Raw genomic sequence first — 20864 nt, 5'->3', positions numbered from 1 at the left:
TCATATATGAATCTTGATATGCATGTGTATTTAAAGCTACTGTATTTTCATATTGTCAAGTGAAGAAAAATCATGCAAACAACGAGGAAAAACAACAGGTTTGAGAAGAATACAACTATTCAGGAATAAAACTTCAAGGTCCCTAACATAGTTGTGTTGAAAATAGCATTCTGCTTTAAAGAAAAGAAGATTCTTCAAGTACATTATAGTTGTGTGAATAGTGATGTTTTAAAAGCTAGAAACAAACTCTTTGTATACTATGTTTTGGATTTAGGAAGGAAAAAAAATCAGTTCAGTTGCACTCTAAAAAGTTTCTTGCACACTATTAAAGTGCATTAATGAAGAACCCATATCTTTCTTCTAGGTGTTCTCAGTGTCCTTTTTGCACAGCTCAGGTGGAGAAGACACCTGTCACAGTTGCCTTAAAGTTTCAGTTATTGGCAAAGTCAGCATATGCCATTCCAGCTGTAATGCTCATTAGCATTTTTTCAATGTAAATTAAAATAGATGAGAGGTGGTTAATACCAGTTTTTCTGCCTTGAAGAATGAGAAATCTTCTGTGCTTTTCCTTACTGTCAGGTGCTTGTTCCTTATAGAGCCTACTGTTTCTGAGCAGCTGGTTAAGTTTCTTGATGTCCATTACTGGATGGTATCTAGCACTTTTTGCCCCCTCCTTTAGAAGTAAATCTGGCTATAAATACTATGGTGTTCACTGAAGTTGCTCTGATGGGTCACTTAGTGTGATTCTTACTAGGTTGAAATGTGTGTCTAAATTAATCATTACTAACTTTTCCTGTACAGTGCCCCCCGAGAAGCCCAAGAACTTAAGTTGCATTGTGCACCAAGTGTCAAAACTCACCTATCCTATGACTTGTACCTGGAACCCTGGGAGACATACATTCCTGGACACTCACTTTAGATTGAAATACAGATGGTAAGTAGCCCTCTATAGAATATCCAAATAATTCTGAAGAGTATTTGCATGCTAAATCAAACTCTGTTGAAATCCCGTGATACTTTGAAAGAGTCCTTAACTTAAACCCAGTTTCTGAAGCATTGCTGTCTATTTTAAGGAGAATGGAAGAATTAAAGTTCATATTTTAATTAATTCTATGTCAGACATGAAATTTTGTTGCTGCCCTTGTTTTGGAGTAACAGATATGTCATATTTTTCTATTCTTCAAATACATTATTAGTGTGGCTTGAGTACAATACTGCTGTTCATTAGGTGACTGGACACAAACTTTATAGTTTGTGTTTTTATAATGAGTATTTTATACCATTCTAAATAAGTAGATGATGTTCCTCCACACCTCAAGCCCTGTGTGCAGTCTTGGGCACTGCAGTATAGGAAGAACATTGAGGTGCTGGAGAGGGTGCAGAGAAGGGCAACTATGCTGATGAGGTGTCTGGAGAACAGGTCTATGGGGAGAGGCTGAGGGAGCTGGGGTTGTTCAGCCTGGAAAAGAGAAGGCTGAGGGGAGACCTCATTGCTCTCTACAACTACCTGAAGGGAGGTTGTAGTGAGGTAGGTGTTGGCCTCTTATCCCTAGTGACTAGTGATAGGACAAGAGGAAATGGGGTCAAGTTGCACTGGAGGAGGTTCAGATTAGGTATTATTAAAAAATGCTTCATTGAAAGAGTGGTGAGGCTTTGGAACAGCCTGTCCAGGGGGTGGTGGAGGCACCATCCGTGGAGATGTTAAAAAAAATTGGTGGACATAGTGTTTCAGGAGGTGGTTTAGTGGTCATGGGGCTGTAGGGTAGACTGATGGACTTGATGATCTTGAAGGTCTTTCGCAACTTTGATGATTCTATCATTCCTGCTCATTGTAGGAGATTTGGACTAGATGACTTTTAAAAGTTTTGTCCAACTCAAATTATGCTGTGGTTCTAAGTAGAGAAACCAACATACAGTGACTGGATTTTGTAGAGGTATTATCTACTGTGTACTTCATAAGAACTCAGAGCGGTGTTTGTCCAGTATTAATCATAACACAAAAGCTTCAGCAAAAGCATTTCTCCTGTGAAAGCAAATTAACTTCAGTATTTTTCAAATTCTTCAAGCGGTCTCTTGTGGTTTGAAATGGAGTAGACAAAACTATTTCTCAGCTCTGGAAACAGGAATGATTGCTTCATTGACTCCGTTCCATTAAAATGTTTCCATGTAGTAGAAGGTATGGATAGACAGAAAACCTCAATGCTTGCAAGTATCCTGATGCTAGGGTAGCCAAAGATGGTGAACAGAAATGATATGTTACAGCTCTAACACTGTACATTTGAAAGGCGTGCAGGTAATACTGACTACATCTTCTGATATATGAATATGCTTCCAGGTACTAGCCATATTGTTCTTGGTAAAGTGTATCAGTGTTGATCTTTATTTTTCAATCTAAGTTAGGTTTGTATGGAACTTTATAATTGCAATACTATGGCTTTTGCTTTTGATATGTGACTTGAAGTCAAGAGATTTTATTCTAGTATATATTCTGATGCAATCAGGCATTTGTGGCTGAACAAGCCATTCTGATCTCTTCACCTTTTCTTCCTGTCCCTCTTCCTGCAAAAATAATGGCAGAAGGGAAACATATAAGATAAAACAATTGATCATTCTGATCTACTTGAAAAATTATCTAAAGGAAGCCAAATTTTCTGCTTTATACCTTGTTTTTCCTTCTCTTTTATTTAGGCCACATGAGAGCTTTCCTGACTGTATACCAAAAGATGTAAACAATTCTTGTACGATTACTGATGTTCAGTTCTTTGTTAACCTGGAGATCTGGGTAGAAGCAGCAAATGCTCTTGGAAAGGCTGAATCTGATCCTCTTGTTCTTGATCCCATTGAGATTGGTAACTATATGCCTCTTAATAAAGCTTTAGTAGTGCATAACTGCTGCTTTTGTGCATGTTGCTGAATTGGTATGTTAATGTTTCTTCACTATAAAAATTAACACTGCCAAAATATTGTTGACTAGAACTCTGCTGGACAAACGTAGGGAAGATGAGAGATTTGATCACAATTCAGATAGCAAGTTCTTGTTAACTAGTCTGCTTTAGAAACTAGTGTCAAGTAGCAACCATTTGAACTTTTGAAATGCTGTAATAGTAGTGCTACAGCATAGCGTACCTAGAGGCATGGTAAAACACAGCTGTAGAGATGACTAACTTCTTTTCTTCTAGTTAAACCTTTGTCTCCACACAACTTATCAGTCAACTCAGGAATACTACCTACTGTTCTGAAGCTTTCCTGGGAGAATCGGATTTCAGGAGCTGTGATGAAACTGAAATTCAATATTCGCTATAAGATCGTCGGTGACACAAACTGGATCCAGGTAATACCACTGACACAGCAACGCATGTAATGCTAGAGGCTTAGAAAGCTGCCCAGAGGAAAAGGACCTGGGTGGGGGTGTTGGTCAACAACTGTCTGAATGTGAGACAGCAGTGCACCCAGGTGGCCAAGGATGTCAACAGCATCCTGGCTTGTATCAGAAACAGTGTGGCCAGCAGGGGTAAGGCAGTGATTGTCCCCCAGTGCTCTGCGTTGGTGGGGCTGCATTTCAAGTACTGTGTTCAGTTTTGGACTCCTCACCACAAGAAGGACATTGAGGTACTGGAGGGTGTCCAGAGAAGGGTAACAAAGCTGATTAAGGGTCTGAATAACAAGTCTTATGGCTGGGGTTGTTTAGCCTGGAGAAAAGGAGGCTGAGGGAAGACCTGCTCGCTGTCTACAACTGCCTGAAAGGAGGCTGCACCAAGGTAGGTGTTGACCTCTTCTCCCAAGTGACAAGAGATGGGATGAGAGGAAACAGCCTCAAATTGTGCTAGGGGAGGTTTAGAGTGGGTATTAGGAAAAAAATTGTCAGTGAAAGGGTTGTCAATCATTGGAACAGGCAGCACAGGGAAGTGGTTGAGCCACCATTCCCTTGTGGTATTTCAAAGGTGTGATGTGATGCTTAGGGACATGGCTTGGTGGTGGACTTAGCAGTGCTACGTTAGCACTTGAACTTAGTGATCTTTAAGATCTTTTCCAACCTAAATGATTCTGTGATTCTATAAGCTGTGGTTGTCCTGCAACCATGCCTGAAGTCTGATGCAGTCAAGGAGCTGGAAAAGAGTAAGACATGCACCTTGCCTATGGTGCTGTGTAGTATGTTCATGTTACAAAGAGTAGTGTGTGTTTTCTTCTGTATCAGTCTATGAACAGGTATTCAGTAGCTTCTCAGTTTTACCTGTCTTTAAGCCTTCTCTCAGAGCAACAGTGTTCCAGAAACGCTATTCATCAAGATCTTCCCATTTGTTGCAGTACAGGGGCCCAAAAGTGTTCTGAATTACATGACTTGTCAGAAGAAAGACTGCTTTGATTTACCAGAATATATTTAAAGCCAGTAGCATAACACAGCTGCTTGTGATTAGTGCAGTGTATTCCTTTGGAGGAACATTTGAGCTTTAGATGCAGAGATTAATTATTAAGGTCACCTATTTTAAAGAACACTGTCCTGCACAGCTTATTTTGCAACCCCAGGATCTGTTGGTATGTTGACCTATTGAGTCCTTTCGGCTTGGACACATGTTAAAAGAGCAAGACAAGACCATTGAAACAGTAGCTTCTAAAACAACTGAACTTGCTTAGCTGTGGTAAAGTATGACTACTTTGACAATTCCTTGCACTCAGGATTAACCTTGTCAGTGTCCTGCAGTCCCTCCTCTTGCAGGGTTGCTCACTATAAAAACCTCTTAATGGTAAGTGGAATAACATGGTGGAATCAGTATGTCTGTATGTGTGTGTACCTAAATTTATGTGCATCACACATCTGTTATATACATAAACAGTAAGAATATTCTCTAGCATGAGGTGGCTAATCTAAGATAAATGAAAGTGTTTGTAAAAATCAACTCATGTATTAGTAAAAGTAATAACTCTAAAACTATTTCCAATGTTGAATAAGAAACACTGTTCTGTATCAGTGGAAGCAATGTTCCTGAGTTCTCTAGCTTTATTGGAGGCTTCTAGCACAGGTATTTTGCAATCAATAATCAAACAGATAACTTAGCAACATTTCTGAAACATGAGGTGGGATCATTTTTTGATAATGCCTCTAAAAACTTTCTTCCTTTTACAGGTTCCTCCTGAAGATACAGCTTCACCTAGAACTTCATTCAGTGTTCAAGGGCTGAGGCCCTACACAGAGTATGTCTTCTCGATTCGTTGCATGAAGGAAGATGGAGTGGGCTACTGGAGTGACTGGAGTGAAGAGAAAACTGGGGTTACCACTGAAGACAGTAAGTAATACATGAAAGTAGGTGACTGACATTCTGATTGCTCAGCAATTCGGTAAAGGCAGCTGAACTTGTGTATCCTCCCTCAAGCTGTTAGACTATACATGCAGCAAGGCTCTCCTGCCTTCCTCTCAGTACTGGCTGACTTGACTCATGCATTCCAAGGAGCATAAGACCAGCTTTCTGTAATGCTAGTCTAGAGGTGCTTCCTAAAAACATTTTAAACAGGAAGTAGGAAGGAAAAGCTTTCTTCACAAAGTTGTGTTCTCAAAATCTTGTAGAAGAGATGCAAGCTGTATGCTTGGGTTTGTTTTGTTTTGTTCTGTAGGTTATCCTTTGTTGCAAGAGCTGCTCTGGTGTATGAAGGTTGTGGGGGTCTTTGGTAGACAGACTGCTTTAGTTTATGAACTGCTCTATCTGGGAGGCTCTTGGATAGTTGGGTAACCAAGCATCAAAAAGTATGAAATGGAACATTTTAGTCATACAGAGTATGTAAACTTTTAAACTTAGTAAATCAAGGATGTGAATTACTGTGGAAGCGTGGCCTCTTACACATAAAAGTGTAAAACACTGATTTAACTTATTCCAAGGAATTCTGCACCTTCAATACTTTCTTACCTGTCATAGTCACTTAGAGCTGCTTCTGTGCTGTCTTGTACCCCCTTGTTTGCGATATTCTGTGCACAATTACCAAGAATCCTACTGCTCATCACTGATGGTTGTCACTGGGGGAGGCATAAGAGTGCGTGTTATGTATCAACTGGTGACTTGAAGCAAAACGAAGTTTGTGTGGAAAATTGTTTTATTTTGGCTATATTTACAGCAAAAATCACTGTTGCCTTACAATTTCCCCTCTTCATGACATAATCATTTGAGTTGTCATCTGGTACATGTGGACTTGTAATATCCTGTCTGTTTGCAGGAGAAATGAACATGGAATTGTTGCTAACATGATGTTATAATGAAAACTTTCATCAGCATCAGCTCTTTGAGGACAGTATTTGGATCATGTTTAGTGTTGCACAAAAGGACCTTATCAAGCAAGATTTATACAGCTTCAAAGGATAAACTGATTACTAAAGACAGCATACTACTAGGTTGAGCTTTAAGTTCATAGCCTGGGGGAAAAAAAACTCCTTAAGAGACTCAGTAAAGTGCCAGTCTTCACTGCTTAGTGGAACAAATCCTCAGCATGACAAACTTGCTGCCATGCACCAAATCTGCTCACGCTACCACCAGCTCATTAACTTGGCTGGACTTTCAGCTCCTTGTGATGTTCCAGCCAGCTATTAACATTTTTTGTTTCCCTTGAACTGTATGTGCTGCAGGTGTGCTGCGTCACCTTGGACTGATTCCTTCAGGACAGTGGTACTGAGGATCTTACTGTGCTCAGTGTCTTCTAAGATCTCTGTCCAGTATATTCAACAGCATGTTTTTTTTAACTTGTTTTTTTTCCAGTTGCTCATGGGAAGATGCATTGGTTGAAAAATACTATAAAATTAAAGTAGCAAGAACTCATTTGCGTTACAAATTTCATTTACTTCACAAATCATGGAAGTCATTGCAGTATGACCCCACTAGGGAGCCTCTCCTTCAAGTTCTTAAATGCTGAGAGTGTGCCTTCTGCTGCTGAGTTGTGCCAAAACCACTCGTTGAGTATGTGTAGTGTTTTCTGTGACTGGGGTTTGGTGGTTTTTTTGTTTCGTTTTTCAGCATTTTATGACTTAGCAATTGTTGCGGCAAATGTAAACTTGTATAAAATAAAATTGCACAACAATAACTGAGCAGTAATTATTGGAACACTGACATCAATCACATCCATGCATTTGTTACAATATGAAAAATTCTATTCTCAAATAGTGGATTCTTACATTAAGAGAACAAAAAAGCATGTATGTTTATGCATGCAGTATCTATATAAACATAGCCTTGACCTGTGCTTTTGGCCCCTTAATTTGCTCACCAAATAAAGGCTCCAGGCTTTTATGTGTAACCTACCTTTCTGTGATCTGTTTTCCTTTTGTCATTAGTCTGAATAGCCCACTTAGACTGAACTGATACTAAATTAACATGTTTAATTGTAGAGGTATAGAATGGTTAAGACTGAAAGGGATGTTAAAGATCATCAGGTTCCAACCTCCCTGCTGTGAGCAGGGACATCTCACTCTAGACCAGACTGCACAAAGCCTGATACAGCCTGGCCTTAAATACCTGTGGGGAGGGAGCATCAACAACCTCTGTAGGCAATCTGTTCCAGCACCCTCATGATGAATAATTTCTTCCTAATATCTAGCTTAAATCTACTCTCTTTCAGTTTAAAGTTTTTACCCCTTGTCCTATCAACTATCTTCTCTGATGAAAAGCCCCTTCCCAGCTTTCCTGTAGGCCCCTTTCAGGTACTGGAAGGTGCTACAAGGTCTCCCTGGAGCCTTCTCCAGGATGAACAGCCCCAACTCCTGTCTTCATAGCAGAGGTGCTCTAGACCTTTGATCTCATCTTCTGTGGGCCCTGTCCTACAGCTCCAGGTCTTTTCTGTGATGAGGGCTCCAGAGATGCTTGGGAGGTGCCGACTGGCATCTTCTCAAAACTGAACCTCTGTTGGTGTCAGAACACCCTACATCAGTGTCTTGCTTCTTGCTGAAGGTCAAATTAACTCATTTCAGTGGGCAGTAAGCTTTTGAGAAATAGCTGTGCCATTATTTGTGATACACTGCAAACAGCTATACAGTCTGTTTTCTGCTGGTAGAGCAGCATTTTAACAAATTGTTGTAGCTGTTCTGCATAATAATAGGATAGTCACAGTTTTATGCCTTGCTTGCTTAATCAGTAAGCATTTTTTGCTTTTGTAGCAACAAGTTGACAGTAAAATTATTTCCTGTTGTGAGTTTGCTTACAGACAACTTCAAAGATATAGTCACCTCTTTCAGGTGTCTAATACACTTGCAAATTTACAGGATAATGGGGTAACTTAAATAGGAAAGGAGCTTACGAGGTCTGGGTTCTGATTCTTTTTGTATCAACTGTTGGGCTGAGACAAAGGATTTCAGGTTCCGATTTTGGCATATCTTTTGTCAAAATTTTATTGATTTCTACTGCACAGTTGCCTACTGTAAAGACTAAATGAAGCAAGCAAACATTGCATTCTTAAGTTACTTATACTATTATTATTGCCCTCAATCAAATTATAAAACTGACCTCTAGATGTTATGTTATGTGTTGTCCAAGACTGTGAGACCCTTATCGCAAAAGATTCCACATCTGCTTGCCTTCTGCATTCAGGAGATTTGGTGTTTGTCTCAGTAGTAAGCTACCAAATTACAGTTGTATTTGCCTCTGCTGTATTCAGAAAGGTAAACTTCTGTATTTCTAGATGGTTTTATCTAAATGTTTTTTTTTTTGCAAGTGTTCAATACTGTAACTATCAAGTGAAGTTTCAACAGAATATTTAAATGTAAAGGCACAGGTCTACAGTGATGAGGCTGAAGTGTAATCATCAGATTGCTTTGGTTGGAAGAGACCTTAAAGTTAATCAAGTTCAGCTATTAACATTGCCAAGTCCACCACTAAACCATGTCCCTAAGCACCGTATCTACATATCCTTTAGATATCTTTAGGGATGGTGACTCAGTCACTTCCCTGGGCAGCCTGTTTCAATGCTTGATAACCCCTTCATTGAAGAATTTTTCCTAATATTCAATCTAAACTTCCACTGGCACAACTTGAGGCTGTTTCCTCTCATTCCATCACTTGTTTCTAGGGAGAAGAGACCATCCCCCACCTCACTACCATGTCCTTTCAGGAAGTTGTAGAGAGTGGTAAGGTCTCCTTCAGCCTCCTCCAGACTAAAAAACCCCAGTTTCCTCAGCCCCTTCTTAAAAGACTTGTTCTTCAGACCCTTCACCAACTTTGTTGCCCTTCTCTGGTCATGTTCCAGCACCTCACTGTCCTTCTTGTAGTGAGGGGCCCAGTATTGAAGGAAGTATTTGAGGTGTGGACTGATACGTGGCCTTGCTGAATCTCATACATTTAGCCTCAGCTCAGCCAGCCAGTTGAGGTCCCTCAGCAGAGCCTTCTTACCCTCAAGCAGATCAGCACTCCCATCCAACTTGGTGTCATCTGGGAACTTAGTGAGGATGCACTCCTTGATCTCATCCAGATAATTGATAAAGACTGTAAACAGAAGCGGCCCCAATATGGGGTCCTGGGAATCACCACTTGTGACTAGCCACCAACTGGATGTAACTCTATTCAGCACAACCCTTTGGGCCTGGCCATCCAGCCAGTGTTTTACCTGTTTAAGTGTGCACCCATCCAATCTGCAGAAGCACTCCTACTATAGACTGAGGTGAAGAAGACATTAAGTATTTCGGTCTTTTCCTTACTCTTTGTCACTGTTTCCCCCAGCATTCAATAAAGATGGAGATTTTCCTTAATTTGACTTGTTGCTAATGTATTTATATAATTTTTTTTAATTGTCTTTTACTGCAGTAGCCAAATTAAGTAATGCAATTGTGAAGTCTTGGCAGTTGCTATACTACCAAGTTCTTACCAGGAAACATCTACTTTGTACTTCCAAACAGTGGCTGCAGCTAAGGTACTTGATATCCAGCAGAGAGGTTTGCTGCCTATCTGTGTGCATTACAATAATACTGTGATTTCTGGAGATTCTGTAATTCGTAAATCACCCTCAAAATGACTTGATTTGAAGACTTGTTTTGCCTCTTCCTGAATCATCAGTAGCAACAGCATTAGGAATTACTCAGTGATTTCTGACTTTAAACAGAATTAAACAATTTGACGATTTTACATCTTATTTTTCCAGGAACTTGGTTATTATCAGTTAGAAACTCTTCCAGTTCTAGGGTTGTGAGAAGTGAAACTTCTTTAGCTGGGTCTTGTTTCCATTTCATTTCTACTTCTATAGCCTGCAAAATTTGCTTTGTTTCTGGACTATAGTGATCCTACCCTATACGAAGCCCAGGAGTAATTGTGTGCTTGATACCCAGGAGGGAACCTACGACTGCGACAAATACTTGTAATTTCTGTTTAGCTTATAAGTCAGCCTTATTTTTTTTGTGTGTGTTTTAAAAAGTGTTTTAGCACTTCCTGCTTACACTCTTCCTGGTTTGCTTTCTCTACTATCCTCTTTGTTCCTTAGTGGCTTATGAGGTGCCCTTTTTCTTGATCAGTCTATTTAGCGCAGCATTTCAGTATATGTCTTTAAACAGAGTTAAATTGGTACAGGTTTCATTGTCAAAGCACCACTTTGTGCTTGCAGCTTAATTGCACTGGATCAAAAATCCTTCCTTATTTATCCTAATTGAGTTTTGAGTTAATTGAGTAATGAGTTTTGATTGAATTCACGTTACCTTATATTGGAGAAGTGAGAAAAAGATTGTAGATGTACCCTACTTGTTAAACAAAATGGAATTTATGTGAACCTAATTATATGGCTTCAGCTTTATGTAAAATGTACTTTCTCTGGAGGAGGTACTATAAAATACTCTTTAAATATTCTAGTCACCTCTTTCAACTCACTGTGACAGTATGGTTTTGTTTTCTGTGTTCCTATCTCAACCTAACAAATGAGGATTTCAGGACTGCCTGCGAATTTAGACTATGTTGCTGTTCTGCTGTGGTGACTGGCTTTGTGAAAATACTGATATCAGTGATTAAGTGCCCATGTCTTATATTAGCCTCTGAACAAAGATGTTCTAGTAGGAAATGGACATAAGGCATGTCGTGTTGCATTCATGATCTATATTAGGCAAGATGTACGATTCCATGTTTCATGTGAATGAAATCAGGGTACTCAGATGAAGTTTTTAAGAAAAAACTCCCTTTGCCTTAATTCCCAGTTCTCTTTCCCTCCCAATGTAAGGTGTAAGAGACAAGATGCATGCTGTAAACTTGTTAATGTTTTTTTGGAGGTAAAATGGCCAAAACCTCACAATGATTCATATAAAAAATGCAATAAAAGAGCTCCCAGAGAAAATACATTCTAGCAAGATTATAAATATAAATGCATTTTAAGATCATCTGTATTGTATTATTACACAAAAATACTGCAGTTCTGTTACCTGTTTTAGCATAGAGAATATAGGAAACATGGGGAATTCTAGCTGGAAGAAATTGGTTGTTTACTTCTCTTCACTTTCCTTTTTTAGGTAACTCCATATTGAGCAGTAGGGAGAGTGTTGCAGCTACAAAGCTGCAACATATAGCAAGATTTGCAGTTTACAGTTGTGTATGGCTGTGCCTCTGGACACAGGCTGTGTGGTGCAGTTTTGGTCATGTCTCATTCAACACTGTCAGCTTTAGCCCATTGTTACAGATGCTCAGACTGTTGACTCAGTTATTTTGATACTGTATGCTTAGAGCAAAACTGGTGTTCTATAGGAAATCTTTCCATGCAGGCATTCCACTTAATACACCAAACATTATTTTATTTGAGGAACTAATGAAGCACTTTTTGTGTATACTTTTATTTAAAAAAAAAAAAAAAAAGGGATAAAGGGATAAGCATGTAATGATAGTCAAAGGATAAATTCAGATAGATTAGATTAAATAAATATATTTCTACTACTAAGCTTGCATTGTTTCTTTCATCAGAACCATCTAAAGGACCAGCCCTATGGAGGATCATTGATGCATCTGATTCGCCAGCTTCCCGGACTGTGCATCTGTTGTGGAAGGTAAAGCAACATGATAAGCTGCAGGAATTTAGTATTCTTTTAAAAAGATGAGGTTTTAAGTGACAAAATTTCTCTCAACAAACTTGAGTAGATAGCTGGTATAGTAGAGGTTTTATTGATATGAGAAATTACTTTAGTATTCTTATTATCATAATTAGTTTTGAAAAATTGAAAGTAAAGATGTGAAGGCCTTCAGTTAACTGACAAGACACCTGTGATCCAGAGTATGCAGAATTCACTTTTACATTCCTGACATGCTGTGGAATTAAGCAGCCTATGGAACTGGAAATCTTCACTTGAACAAAGTAAACTTTCATGTTCTGCTTTCTGCTGTGCCCTGGAACTTCTGTAACCCTGTCTGGACAGAGATACTCCATCTGCAAATTCCATTAAACCAAACTTGCTAAATACAGCACTGTATAGTTGCATGCAGAAGGCTGCTGTGTCTAGTTGGCTGATTAGTCCAAAGCTGAGAAAGTGAATGCACTTACGGTCAGTCCCCATCTCCTGCTTTCTTTTGGTCTGTCACATTTGATCTAGCTGTCTTTCTTTAATTATTTTTTCCCTTCCGCTAGGTCTCTGATGTGAAGTGACATGTATATTGGTATGACATCATTTTTTGATGTAATTCATATGTCACATGCCACTTCTGACATTATTTAGCTTAGAATTGGAAAACTGGTGTTACTTTACAGTTTCACTAATTTTCTCTTAAGTTATCTGAAAACTAATATTGTTACACAGAAACATAGTGGTTTTCTGTGTTACTAGATAACAGAAAAGATATTTTTCCATGTGTAATAAAAGAAAACTACTCGGGTTCTTTTGCATTCAGGTCTCAACACAGCTTAAGATGTGAGATTCCTTTTATGTAATTATTGTAAAGTCACATAAAATGCAGATTTAATCAGGATATGGTCTGCAGTCTTTACAGAATAGCTTTTATTAAGCTAATAGGTAGGACTGTGAGCCAAGAAAAAGAGGATTTAAAATGGAAATAGTTCTGGAAGTTACTGCTTGACAGAAGTTAATGCAGGTTTTTTTCACTTTCCTTAAATGTGCAGCTGTTTGATTTATGTGACTTGTCTTGCATTCAGATCTTCAGAATTACGAGAACAATGAAAGTTAAGTTGCATTTGTTCAGTATCAGTCTAATCAAAGATGTGTTTCTAACAGGCCTTGGAGCCATTTGAAGCCAATGGAGTAATCCTGCAATATGAAGTGACTATCAGAGCTAAATCATCTGTCTCCACTCCACCAGAGGAATACAATGTTAAGGCCACCAACCTTACAGTAAAGCTGTCAAATGGAACTTATGAAGTGACTTTGGTTGCCCGTAACAGAGTTGGGGCATCCCCTCCATCAGTTTTACTTATCCCAGCAAGTAATTCAAAAGGTTAGTGTCCTAGTCATGTCACTTTCAAATGCATCTGTGTGTTTTTCTTGTAAAATGATTCCCTATTGTTTCTTTACTTAGCATAGCAGACATTTTGTTTTCTTTTAAAAAAATCGATGGGTTGGGAAAGCAAGCATCCTTTGCTTCGTGTGTATACTATCTCGCCATGGTTCTTCCTTCTACTTTCTGATATCCCCCCTGCCCGTTTCTTCTCTTGTCCCACTCTCCCATATTTTCAGTATCTTGCTTGTTTGCTTTGTTATCTACTTCCACTGTATCCCTACTGTTCATGTTCCTTTTGATTATGCTCCTTTCATTGTGCAGTAGTAGTAACAACAGGCTGGTTTCTCCATACTTGCCACCTTAGAGAATCCCAATCAGGACAGGAAGCAAAAAATAATTATATGGACAGATTCTGTTTTTAGTGTAAACACCAAGGGGGAGCCACAGGTTCTAAAACTATTAGATTAACTAATTAGGGGTATGTTTCAGAATTGCAGTCAGAACTACTTTGTAAGGTACATGAGCTTGCGTGTTAGAATGGGAATTTAGAAGTGTCTCAAAGGCATGCTTTCTCTTGAAATAGACCTTTTCTTTTGCAAGAAACATAGTATCTCTGCAGTAAGGCAACTGCCTGTGTTTAAGAGCTGAGAAGCTGAGTCTAATTTCCAGTTTTTAAATAGCCTAATACTGCAGATTTTGTATCTCTGATACAAAGATTCACATGTAAGCTTCCAAGTTCAAAAAATTATTTTACATTTGGTTTGCTTTTGTCAAATTGTCACCAGTGAAATCACTCAAAAGTATCCATATTTGACAAAATAGCTATTACTCTTTATATCTAGTTGCGGAACTGTCAATGTGTATCACTTTTGTTTTCTTTCATCACAGCCCCTGTGAGGAATGTTAGAACACTACCTAAAGATGGCAAGTTGTGGGTAGGGTGGACTGCTCCTAACATTTCTGTTCTCAAATACGTGATTGAATGGTGTCTGGTGTCCAACAGCTCAAACTGTGTCATAGAATGGCAGAACGAACCAGGAAATGTTCAAGGAACATATTTAAAAGGTATTTAGCTCAGAAGTTTATGAATACTTTGTAAAACACACTAAAAACCTATGAAGTATTTTCAAAGTGAGGAACACTCTTATGCTGACTGGAAGTGCATTGTAGGAGAGGGATCTGGGATAATGCTGTGTGCTTTTCTTAGTTTATCATCAGAGTGGAAGTACCTGTATGTTTTTTTCAAATATGAAACTATCTAAGCTTACATTTTGAAATTAATATTACATAACAGCAAGGGCTTTATCTGCATCTTGGTTTTAGTTTTCTTATTCTTGGAAGCCAATAAAATAGTGAGAAGGCTGAGTTTCTTCAAAATCAAGTTTAATAATCCCTCTTTCAGTTCAAACAGTGAAACTTGATCAGTTTTACAGACAGTTCTTTCCAGGTAATGATCAGTAGTTAAGATCAATAATTTTGAGGTTCAGTGCTGCAGACAAAGGCTTTTTATTTAAAATAAATTAGAAAAGAACAGACTTCCATGATGTCTGTTTATTAAATTTAGCATATGACTATGAACTGTTATATTGTTCCTTTCATTAATATTTTGAAGTAGTATATCAATGAGCTCTAAAAAAACCTAGTCAGCTGCATTAGATATAGGTGCATCTAATAAAACTGCCAGAACCCTGTGTCTGAAGTAAATGAGAAGAATGATGATGAGTTAAACTGTCCATGAAACAATGCATTTTTAATTCCTTTTATTAGGTGATATAAAGCCTTTCAAGTGTTACTTGATAACTGTGTACCCTCTGTATGCTGATGGTCAGGGAAGTGGACAGTCTGTGAAGGCTTATCTTCAGCAGGATCGTAAGTATGAAGTAGTTGTCTTGGAGCGCATAAACTGACTTTCTTTGCTTTAATGTGGTCTACATTTTCAGCCAATCAGATAATTTGGTATGAGTTTGTTGTTATATTGGTTTAGTAGTATTCCTATGCTGATTTATTTTAAATTTCAAGTATGAAGCCAAGACTAACTGACTTCAGTTGAATATTTCATGTGATCTGCTAGTTACTGTTTTCCATATCTTTTTTCCTGGACATTTCTCTTTTAAAACATCTTTAGAGTTTCTGTGTTGTTTGAAATAATGCATTGTAGATGAGTTAGTCCAGCTATTTCATTGAAGTTTTTACACAGTAGCAATTCAGTGAAATTCAGTGATCATTAATACACTGATGTGAAGGCGCCCAACAGAAACTAATGTTCATCTCCCATTGCAGGTCCTTCAAAAGGACCAACTGTTCAGACAAAAAAGGTAGGAAAAGCTGAAGCTGTTTTGACATGGAACCATCTCACAGTGGATGAACAAAATGGATTTATCAGAAATTACACCATATTTTACAAAACTGTTGATGGAAATGAAACAGGTAACAGAAAGCAGAGGAGTGCTTCGTGGCATTCCATCTGCCTCCTTCCTAATATATGTTCCTGAAAAACAAAATACAGAATTGAGTGTGGCAGACAGTCTGTTCTGATGGCATAAAGCTGTTGTCTGAGGCATAGCTGTCCTCCATACCAAACAGAAAACTCTCTAATAAAGAATTAAGAACATTCAGTCTATGTATAGCAGGGTACTGAGTTTAGCTTCTGAAAGCTGATTTTGCAGTCATTGTTCTCCCATCTTTCTGTCTAAATACAGGGTGAGATGATGGTATAGCAAAACGAATCAAAACCATGCAAGATGTAAAGGAGTTGACTGCATTTATCAATGCTAAAGCCTTAAAAAAAAGGGGGGTAGGATTTTTAATCCTCCTGGAGCTCTAGACAAGTCTGTTACTGATATAAAATATCTTGTTCAAAGTGTGTTTTAGTTCTCAGTAGTGTGTATGACCATCAGGCATAACATGGGAAGTTAGCACTATTGCAATGTTTTATTCATCTAGATTTGCTTAAATTGGAAGGCCCAATTACTTACGCCTACCGAACTTGATATTTCTAGTTAACCATGTTTTTTCTAGTTAGCCATGTATTCTGCTTATTGTAGAACTTTAAGCCTCAACTTTACTACTAGTTTAGTTTGTAGCTACATTCTGAGGGGAAAAAAAACCCCACAGGACATTAACATATAGATTGCCATCAATCAAGAGACTAAATTGAAACACTCATTAATCTTAGTGTTTCTTGTACAATTTTGTAGTTTTTCTGTGTCTGTTGCACTTTCCATACACCCATGTATTCTACTAGAACTATCTTGTACATCTGAAGACATGATGTTCTAATGCTACTGTGTATGTGGAGAAAAGTGGTATAATTTTTTCCCTCTCTTTAGCTGTGACAGTGGATCCTTCCAAGACAGAGTACACCCTTTCTTCTCTAGCCAGTGACACACTGTATACTGTGCGGATGATGGCATACACAGATGAAGGCGGCAGGAGTGGCCCTGATTTTACCTTTACTACACAAAAATTTGGTAAGAAGGAGTGACACAACTAGTAGAAGTAGGAAGTAATGTTGCAGCAGTTTAGCAAGGCTCTGTGCAAGACGTGATGGGAAAAGAACATTATTTTACTTAAAAGAAAAATGTTTCAGTTGCAGCCATACTTACGGGGTGCATGATACCCAGATAGCCTATCCAGTACTTAATCACAAATAGAATTTCTTCTGATTGTACAGAGGACAAGCTATCCACTGCAGGTCTCCTGGATTGCTCTTTTATGTTGGCAAACATGCTGATTTTAGATGTGTTTTTTGTATACTTCAGGTTATAGTATACTTTTGCCCCAACTTTGTGTGAGTCATTAGGATTTCCTCAGTGCCTTTGTCTTCCCTACTGGTGTTTCATGGCTCCTACCCTGGTTTTACGAAGTCCAGAGTCTTTGTTTTAATCTGAAAGTTGGTTGGCCTTGAGGAGCTACAGAGCTGTGCTGTCTCTGATCTGCTCATCTAACTCACCATAGGCCCTTTCTCAGGTTCCACATTCTTATTCATATCGCTATTAAAGTTTGCTACAGTTCTCTACAGAGACTCATTTTGAAGAGTTAAATTCATTATATTTTCAGGTTTAGAGCAAGAGCAGCAACATATAACTGAACTGCTTTGTGAAAAGCACTTCTTTGGATTTAGGAGCTTTTTTTGTTGTTGTGGGCTGGGTTGTTTGTTTTCTGTATAGTGTTGCTCTTTCCTAAGTGTTCTGTAAGGTTTATGGCAGAATGTGTGTAACATGGGAAGGAATGCATAGCAGTAATGCAAGCTTATGTGTTTGCAGGCAGAGGAATTTTATGTGTACAGAATGAACTGGTGGGTGATTAGTGACATTACTGACTTGACTGTGGTGTTGTTATGGCAGACACATCTCTACCACAGATGAATTCACATAGATTTATGTATTGTCATGTCTGCCCAAAGTGTAAAATTACTTGCTCAGTCAGTGTTAGAGCTTCAACAGCAGCCTGCATTTTTTTGTTGATGCAAGGCATTTGATTGTTGGGACAGAGCTTTTCATGTTGTCACCCACAGGCTCTTTTCATATGATTAAAAGCTTCTTGTGAAGGTGAAGCTTAAGACTGAGCTCTGTGGGTGTATTGAGTTTCAGATTCTCCCTATCCCTTTGGGAGTGCATGCTGCTCAGTTCCTTAAATGTCAAACTGGCTATAGCTGCTTCTCTTTTTCAGGGAAAGGAGAAATTGAAGCCATAGTTGTACCTGTGTGTCTAGCATTCCTGCTGATTGTGCTCCTTGGAGTTTTGTTTTGCTTCAATAAACGTGACTTGTAAGTATAAATTAAGTCTTTCTCCTATGCTTCTGATATTTCCGGGCATAATAGAAAGATGGCAGTAATTCAATACAAAAAGTAAATATTCTGCAGTTACATCAGAAAAAGAAGGTAAAATACACATTGATTGGTGATAAACACTTCTGTGTTTTCCTTGAGAAATCAGGACCTCTTCTGATACTAATTTTTTACTGTTAATGGTTAGCATACAAACTAAATGTTCCATGACTTGAGCATGGAAGAAAATTCCCCCTTTTTTAGCTAGAGTTGGTCAGGATTAGGTTTTGATCAGAATGTACTGTCTGTGTTATTTTCTTAGTCATCATTTGAGAGTAGAATGATGGTCCCTAGTTTGTGAAGCACAGATCTGTTTACTGGCTGTATTTGAGCTATTCAAGCTTTACAACCCCAAAAAATTAAGCAGACATCTTATTTATCTACCTTATTTATAACCTCAGTCAAGCTCTGTGCCTATTTACTACCTGCTAGGAAACATCCTGCCACCTTTTTCCCTCTGCCCCAGAGCTCTTGTCTGTGGCTTTAGCTGAGAGCTTATTGCTGAAGTGTTCTTTCTGAAAATGGGCAGCACCTCTTCTGTGTCCCCAGTCAACTAGCTTTTTCTAATTAAAGACAGCATTTTGTGCCCTTTTTCTTCTGACCTCACTGCTGCACTTAAAATCAGTTGTTAATAGATGTCAGTTGAAAAGCCCATATTGAAATGCTCTTCAGAGTTCTCTTACAGAGGAACCATTGTTGGAGCCTGTTCAAAATGCACCAGAAGTTTCAAAGTTACTTTGGTTGGGGATGGTTTATATACAGAAACTTCTCTTGCTAAGAAACGGCTATTACCTTCTTAAACTTGCTTAGTCTTTCGTAAGTCTGAACTCTCAAGTTTTTATTGAAATATTTTCACTTTATTTTCGCTCGTAAAGTTGGCTTGTCTTTGGACACCTGTAATATCCATGGTTGTCTTAAAGAAGCAGCAGTGTATAATTACATGCATCATTGGAGCTTACCTAAAGAATTGCTCTGTAGATTATAGAGTTCCTCATTAATCATTGCCATTGGTTGGTTTACCTTCTGTTGGATGGCTTTATCTAATGTTGGGGAAGTTATAAGTGCAGTGCTATGTTTTGCTAAGTAGTACAGCTTCCTACAAAGGTGTAAAGAAGTGCAGGAAGCATCCCTTTTCAGAAATAAACATTCTTGCAAAATTGCTGTGTAAGGGAGCAGAGTCTTGACTTGCAGTCAACATAGGATTTTGGGGAGTGCATTTTGAAATTTTATTCTGGTTTTAATCCTTTACAGAATTAAAAAGCATATCTGGCCTATTGTCCCTGATCCATCCAAGAGTAACATTGCTCAGTGGTCTCCTCAAGTTCCAGCTAAGGTAATACTCATCTTTCTGTATCCTTTAGCTTCCTTGTCCACACAGTTTCAGACAAAGTAACCAGTGGGAGTCTTCTGTGTTCTTGCACACATGTGCAAACTAGAGAAGTGGGCCCAGGTGAACCTCATGAGGTTGAACAAGGCCAAGTGAAGGGTCCTGCACCTGGGCCCAGGTAACCCAAGATATGAATACAGGCTGGGGGAGGTCACACTTGAGAGCAGCCCTGTGGAAAAGGACCTGGGGGTACTAGTGGATCAAAAGCTGGACATGAGCCACCAATGTGCAGTTGCAGCCCAGAAGGCCAACTCCATCCCGGGCTGTATCAAAAGAAGTGTGGCCAGCAGATCAAGAGAGGTGATTCTGCCCCTCTACTCTGCCCTGGTGAGACCTCACCTAGAATACTGCATCCAGCTCTGGTGACCCCAGCACAAGAAAGATGTGGACCTGTTGGAACATGTCCAGAGAAGGGCTACGAAACTGATCCAAGGGCTGGAGCACCTCTCTTATGAGTACAGGCTGAGGGAGTTGGGGTTGTTCAGTCTGAAGAAGAGAAGGCTTCAGGGGGACCTCATAGTGGCCTTCCAGCACCTGAAGGGGGCCTACAGGAAAGCTAGGGAAGGGCTTTTTACAAGGGCTTGCAGTGAGAGGACATGGGTTAATGGTTTTTAAGTTGAAATAAGAGGTATTTAGGTTAGAGATCAGGTGGAAATTCTTCATTGTAAGGGTGGTGAGACACTGGAACAGGCTGCCCAGGGATGTTGTGGGGGCTCCATCCCTGGAGGTGTTCAAGGCCAGGTTGGATGAGGCTCTGAGCAGCCTGTTCTAATGGAAGGTGTCCCTGCCCATGCAGGGGAGTTGGCACTTGATGATCTTTAAGGTCCCATCCAACTCCATACATTCTGTGATTCTGTGATTTATTGGTTCTGTATTTCAAGGGAAAAACCCTGCATGTCAGGTTTCATGACATTGTGATACAATGTGTTTAGAAGACTTCATTGCATCAACAGATTCAGCATTACAAATACAGGGCCCCTAACACAGCTTCATAGTGTAGAGCAGGCTTTAACAACGTGAATTATATTCAGGTTACTAGTTGGAGTGGTTGTCCTAATTATTTTACGGAATCATAGCATGTCAGGATTAAGTAAACAGAATTCATTATTCCCATTCTTAAAACCCTTCAGTGACTGGTTTGTACAGTAAAGTCATGAATGAGAGATAAAGCTCAAAGAGTTCCTCACAGATGAGGAGAGGGCAGCAAAATTTATGCCCCATATGGAGTAAAGGACATCAAATTCTGTTCAGTTAACTGGGCTAACTTCTGTAAAGA

General features: G+C 39.0%; 1 protein-coding gene across 6 annotated transcripts in view; it reads left to right on the top strand.

Annotated features, from left to right (window-relative positions):
- The window catches only part of IL6ST (interleukin 6 cytokine family signal transducer), a 36590-nt gene that overhangs the window by 9355 nt on the left and 6371 nt on the right, over window positions 1–20864 (top strand). For 4 of the 6 annotated variants that reach the window (XM_051641965.1, XM_051641963.1, XM_051641966.1 and 1 more), the window contains exons 4-15: window positions 802–934; window positions 2689–2849; window positions 3180–3331; window positions 5123–5282; window positions 11892–11974; window positions 13151–13370; window positions 14262–14438; window positions 15141–15242; window positions 15654–15800; window positions 16703–16843; window positions 18045–18141; window positions 19453–19534. In XM_051641965.1, coding sequence (XP_051497925.1) covers window positions 802–934; window positions 2689–2849; window positions 3180–3331; window positions 5123–5282; window positions 11892–11974; window positions 13151–13370; window positions 14262–14438; window positions 15141–15242; window positions 15654–15800; window positions 16703–16843; window positions 18045–18141; window positions 19453–19534 — 1655 coding nt within the window. The other 2 variants (XM_051641968.1, XM_051641969.1) reach the window with 2 other exon arrangements.

Source organism: Apus apus, chromosome Z (genome assembly GCF_020740795.1).
Source record: "Apus apus isolate bApuApu2 chromosome Z, bApuApu2.pri.cur, whole genome shotgun sequence".
NCBI lineage: Eukaryota > Metazoa > Chordata > Aves > Apodiformes > Apodidae > Apus > Apus apus.
Note: the sequence above shows the minus strand (reverse complement) of the source record. Positions and strands in the feature narration are given on the sequence as shown.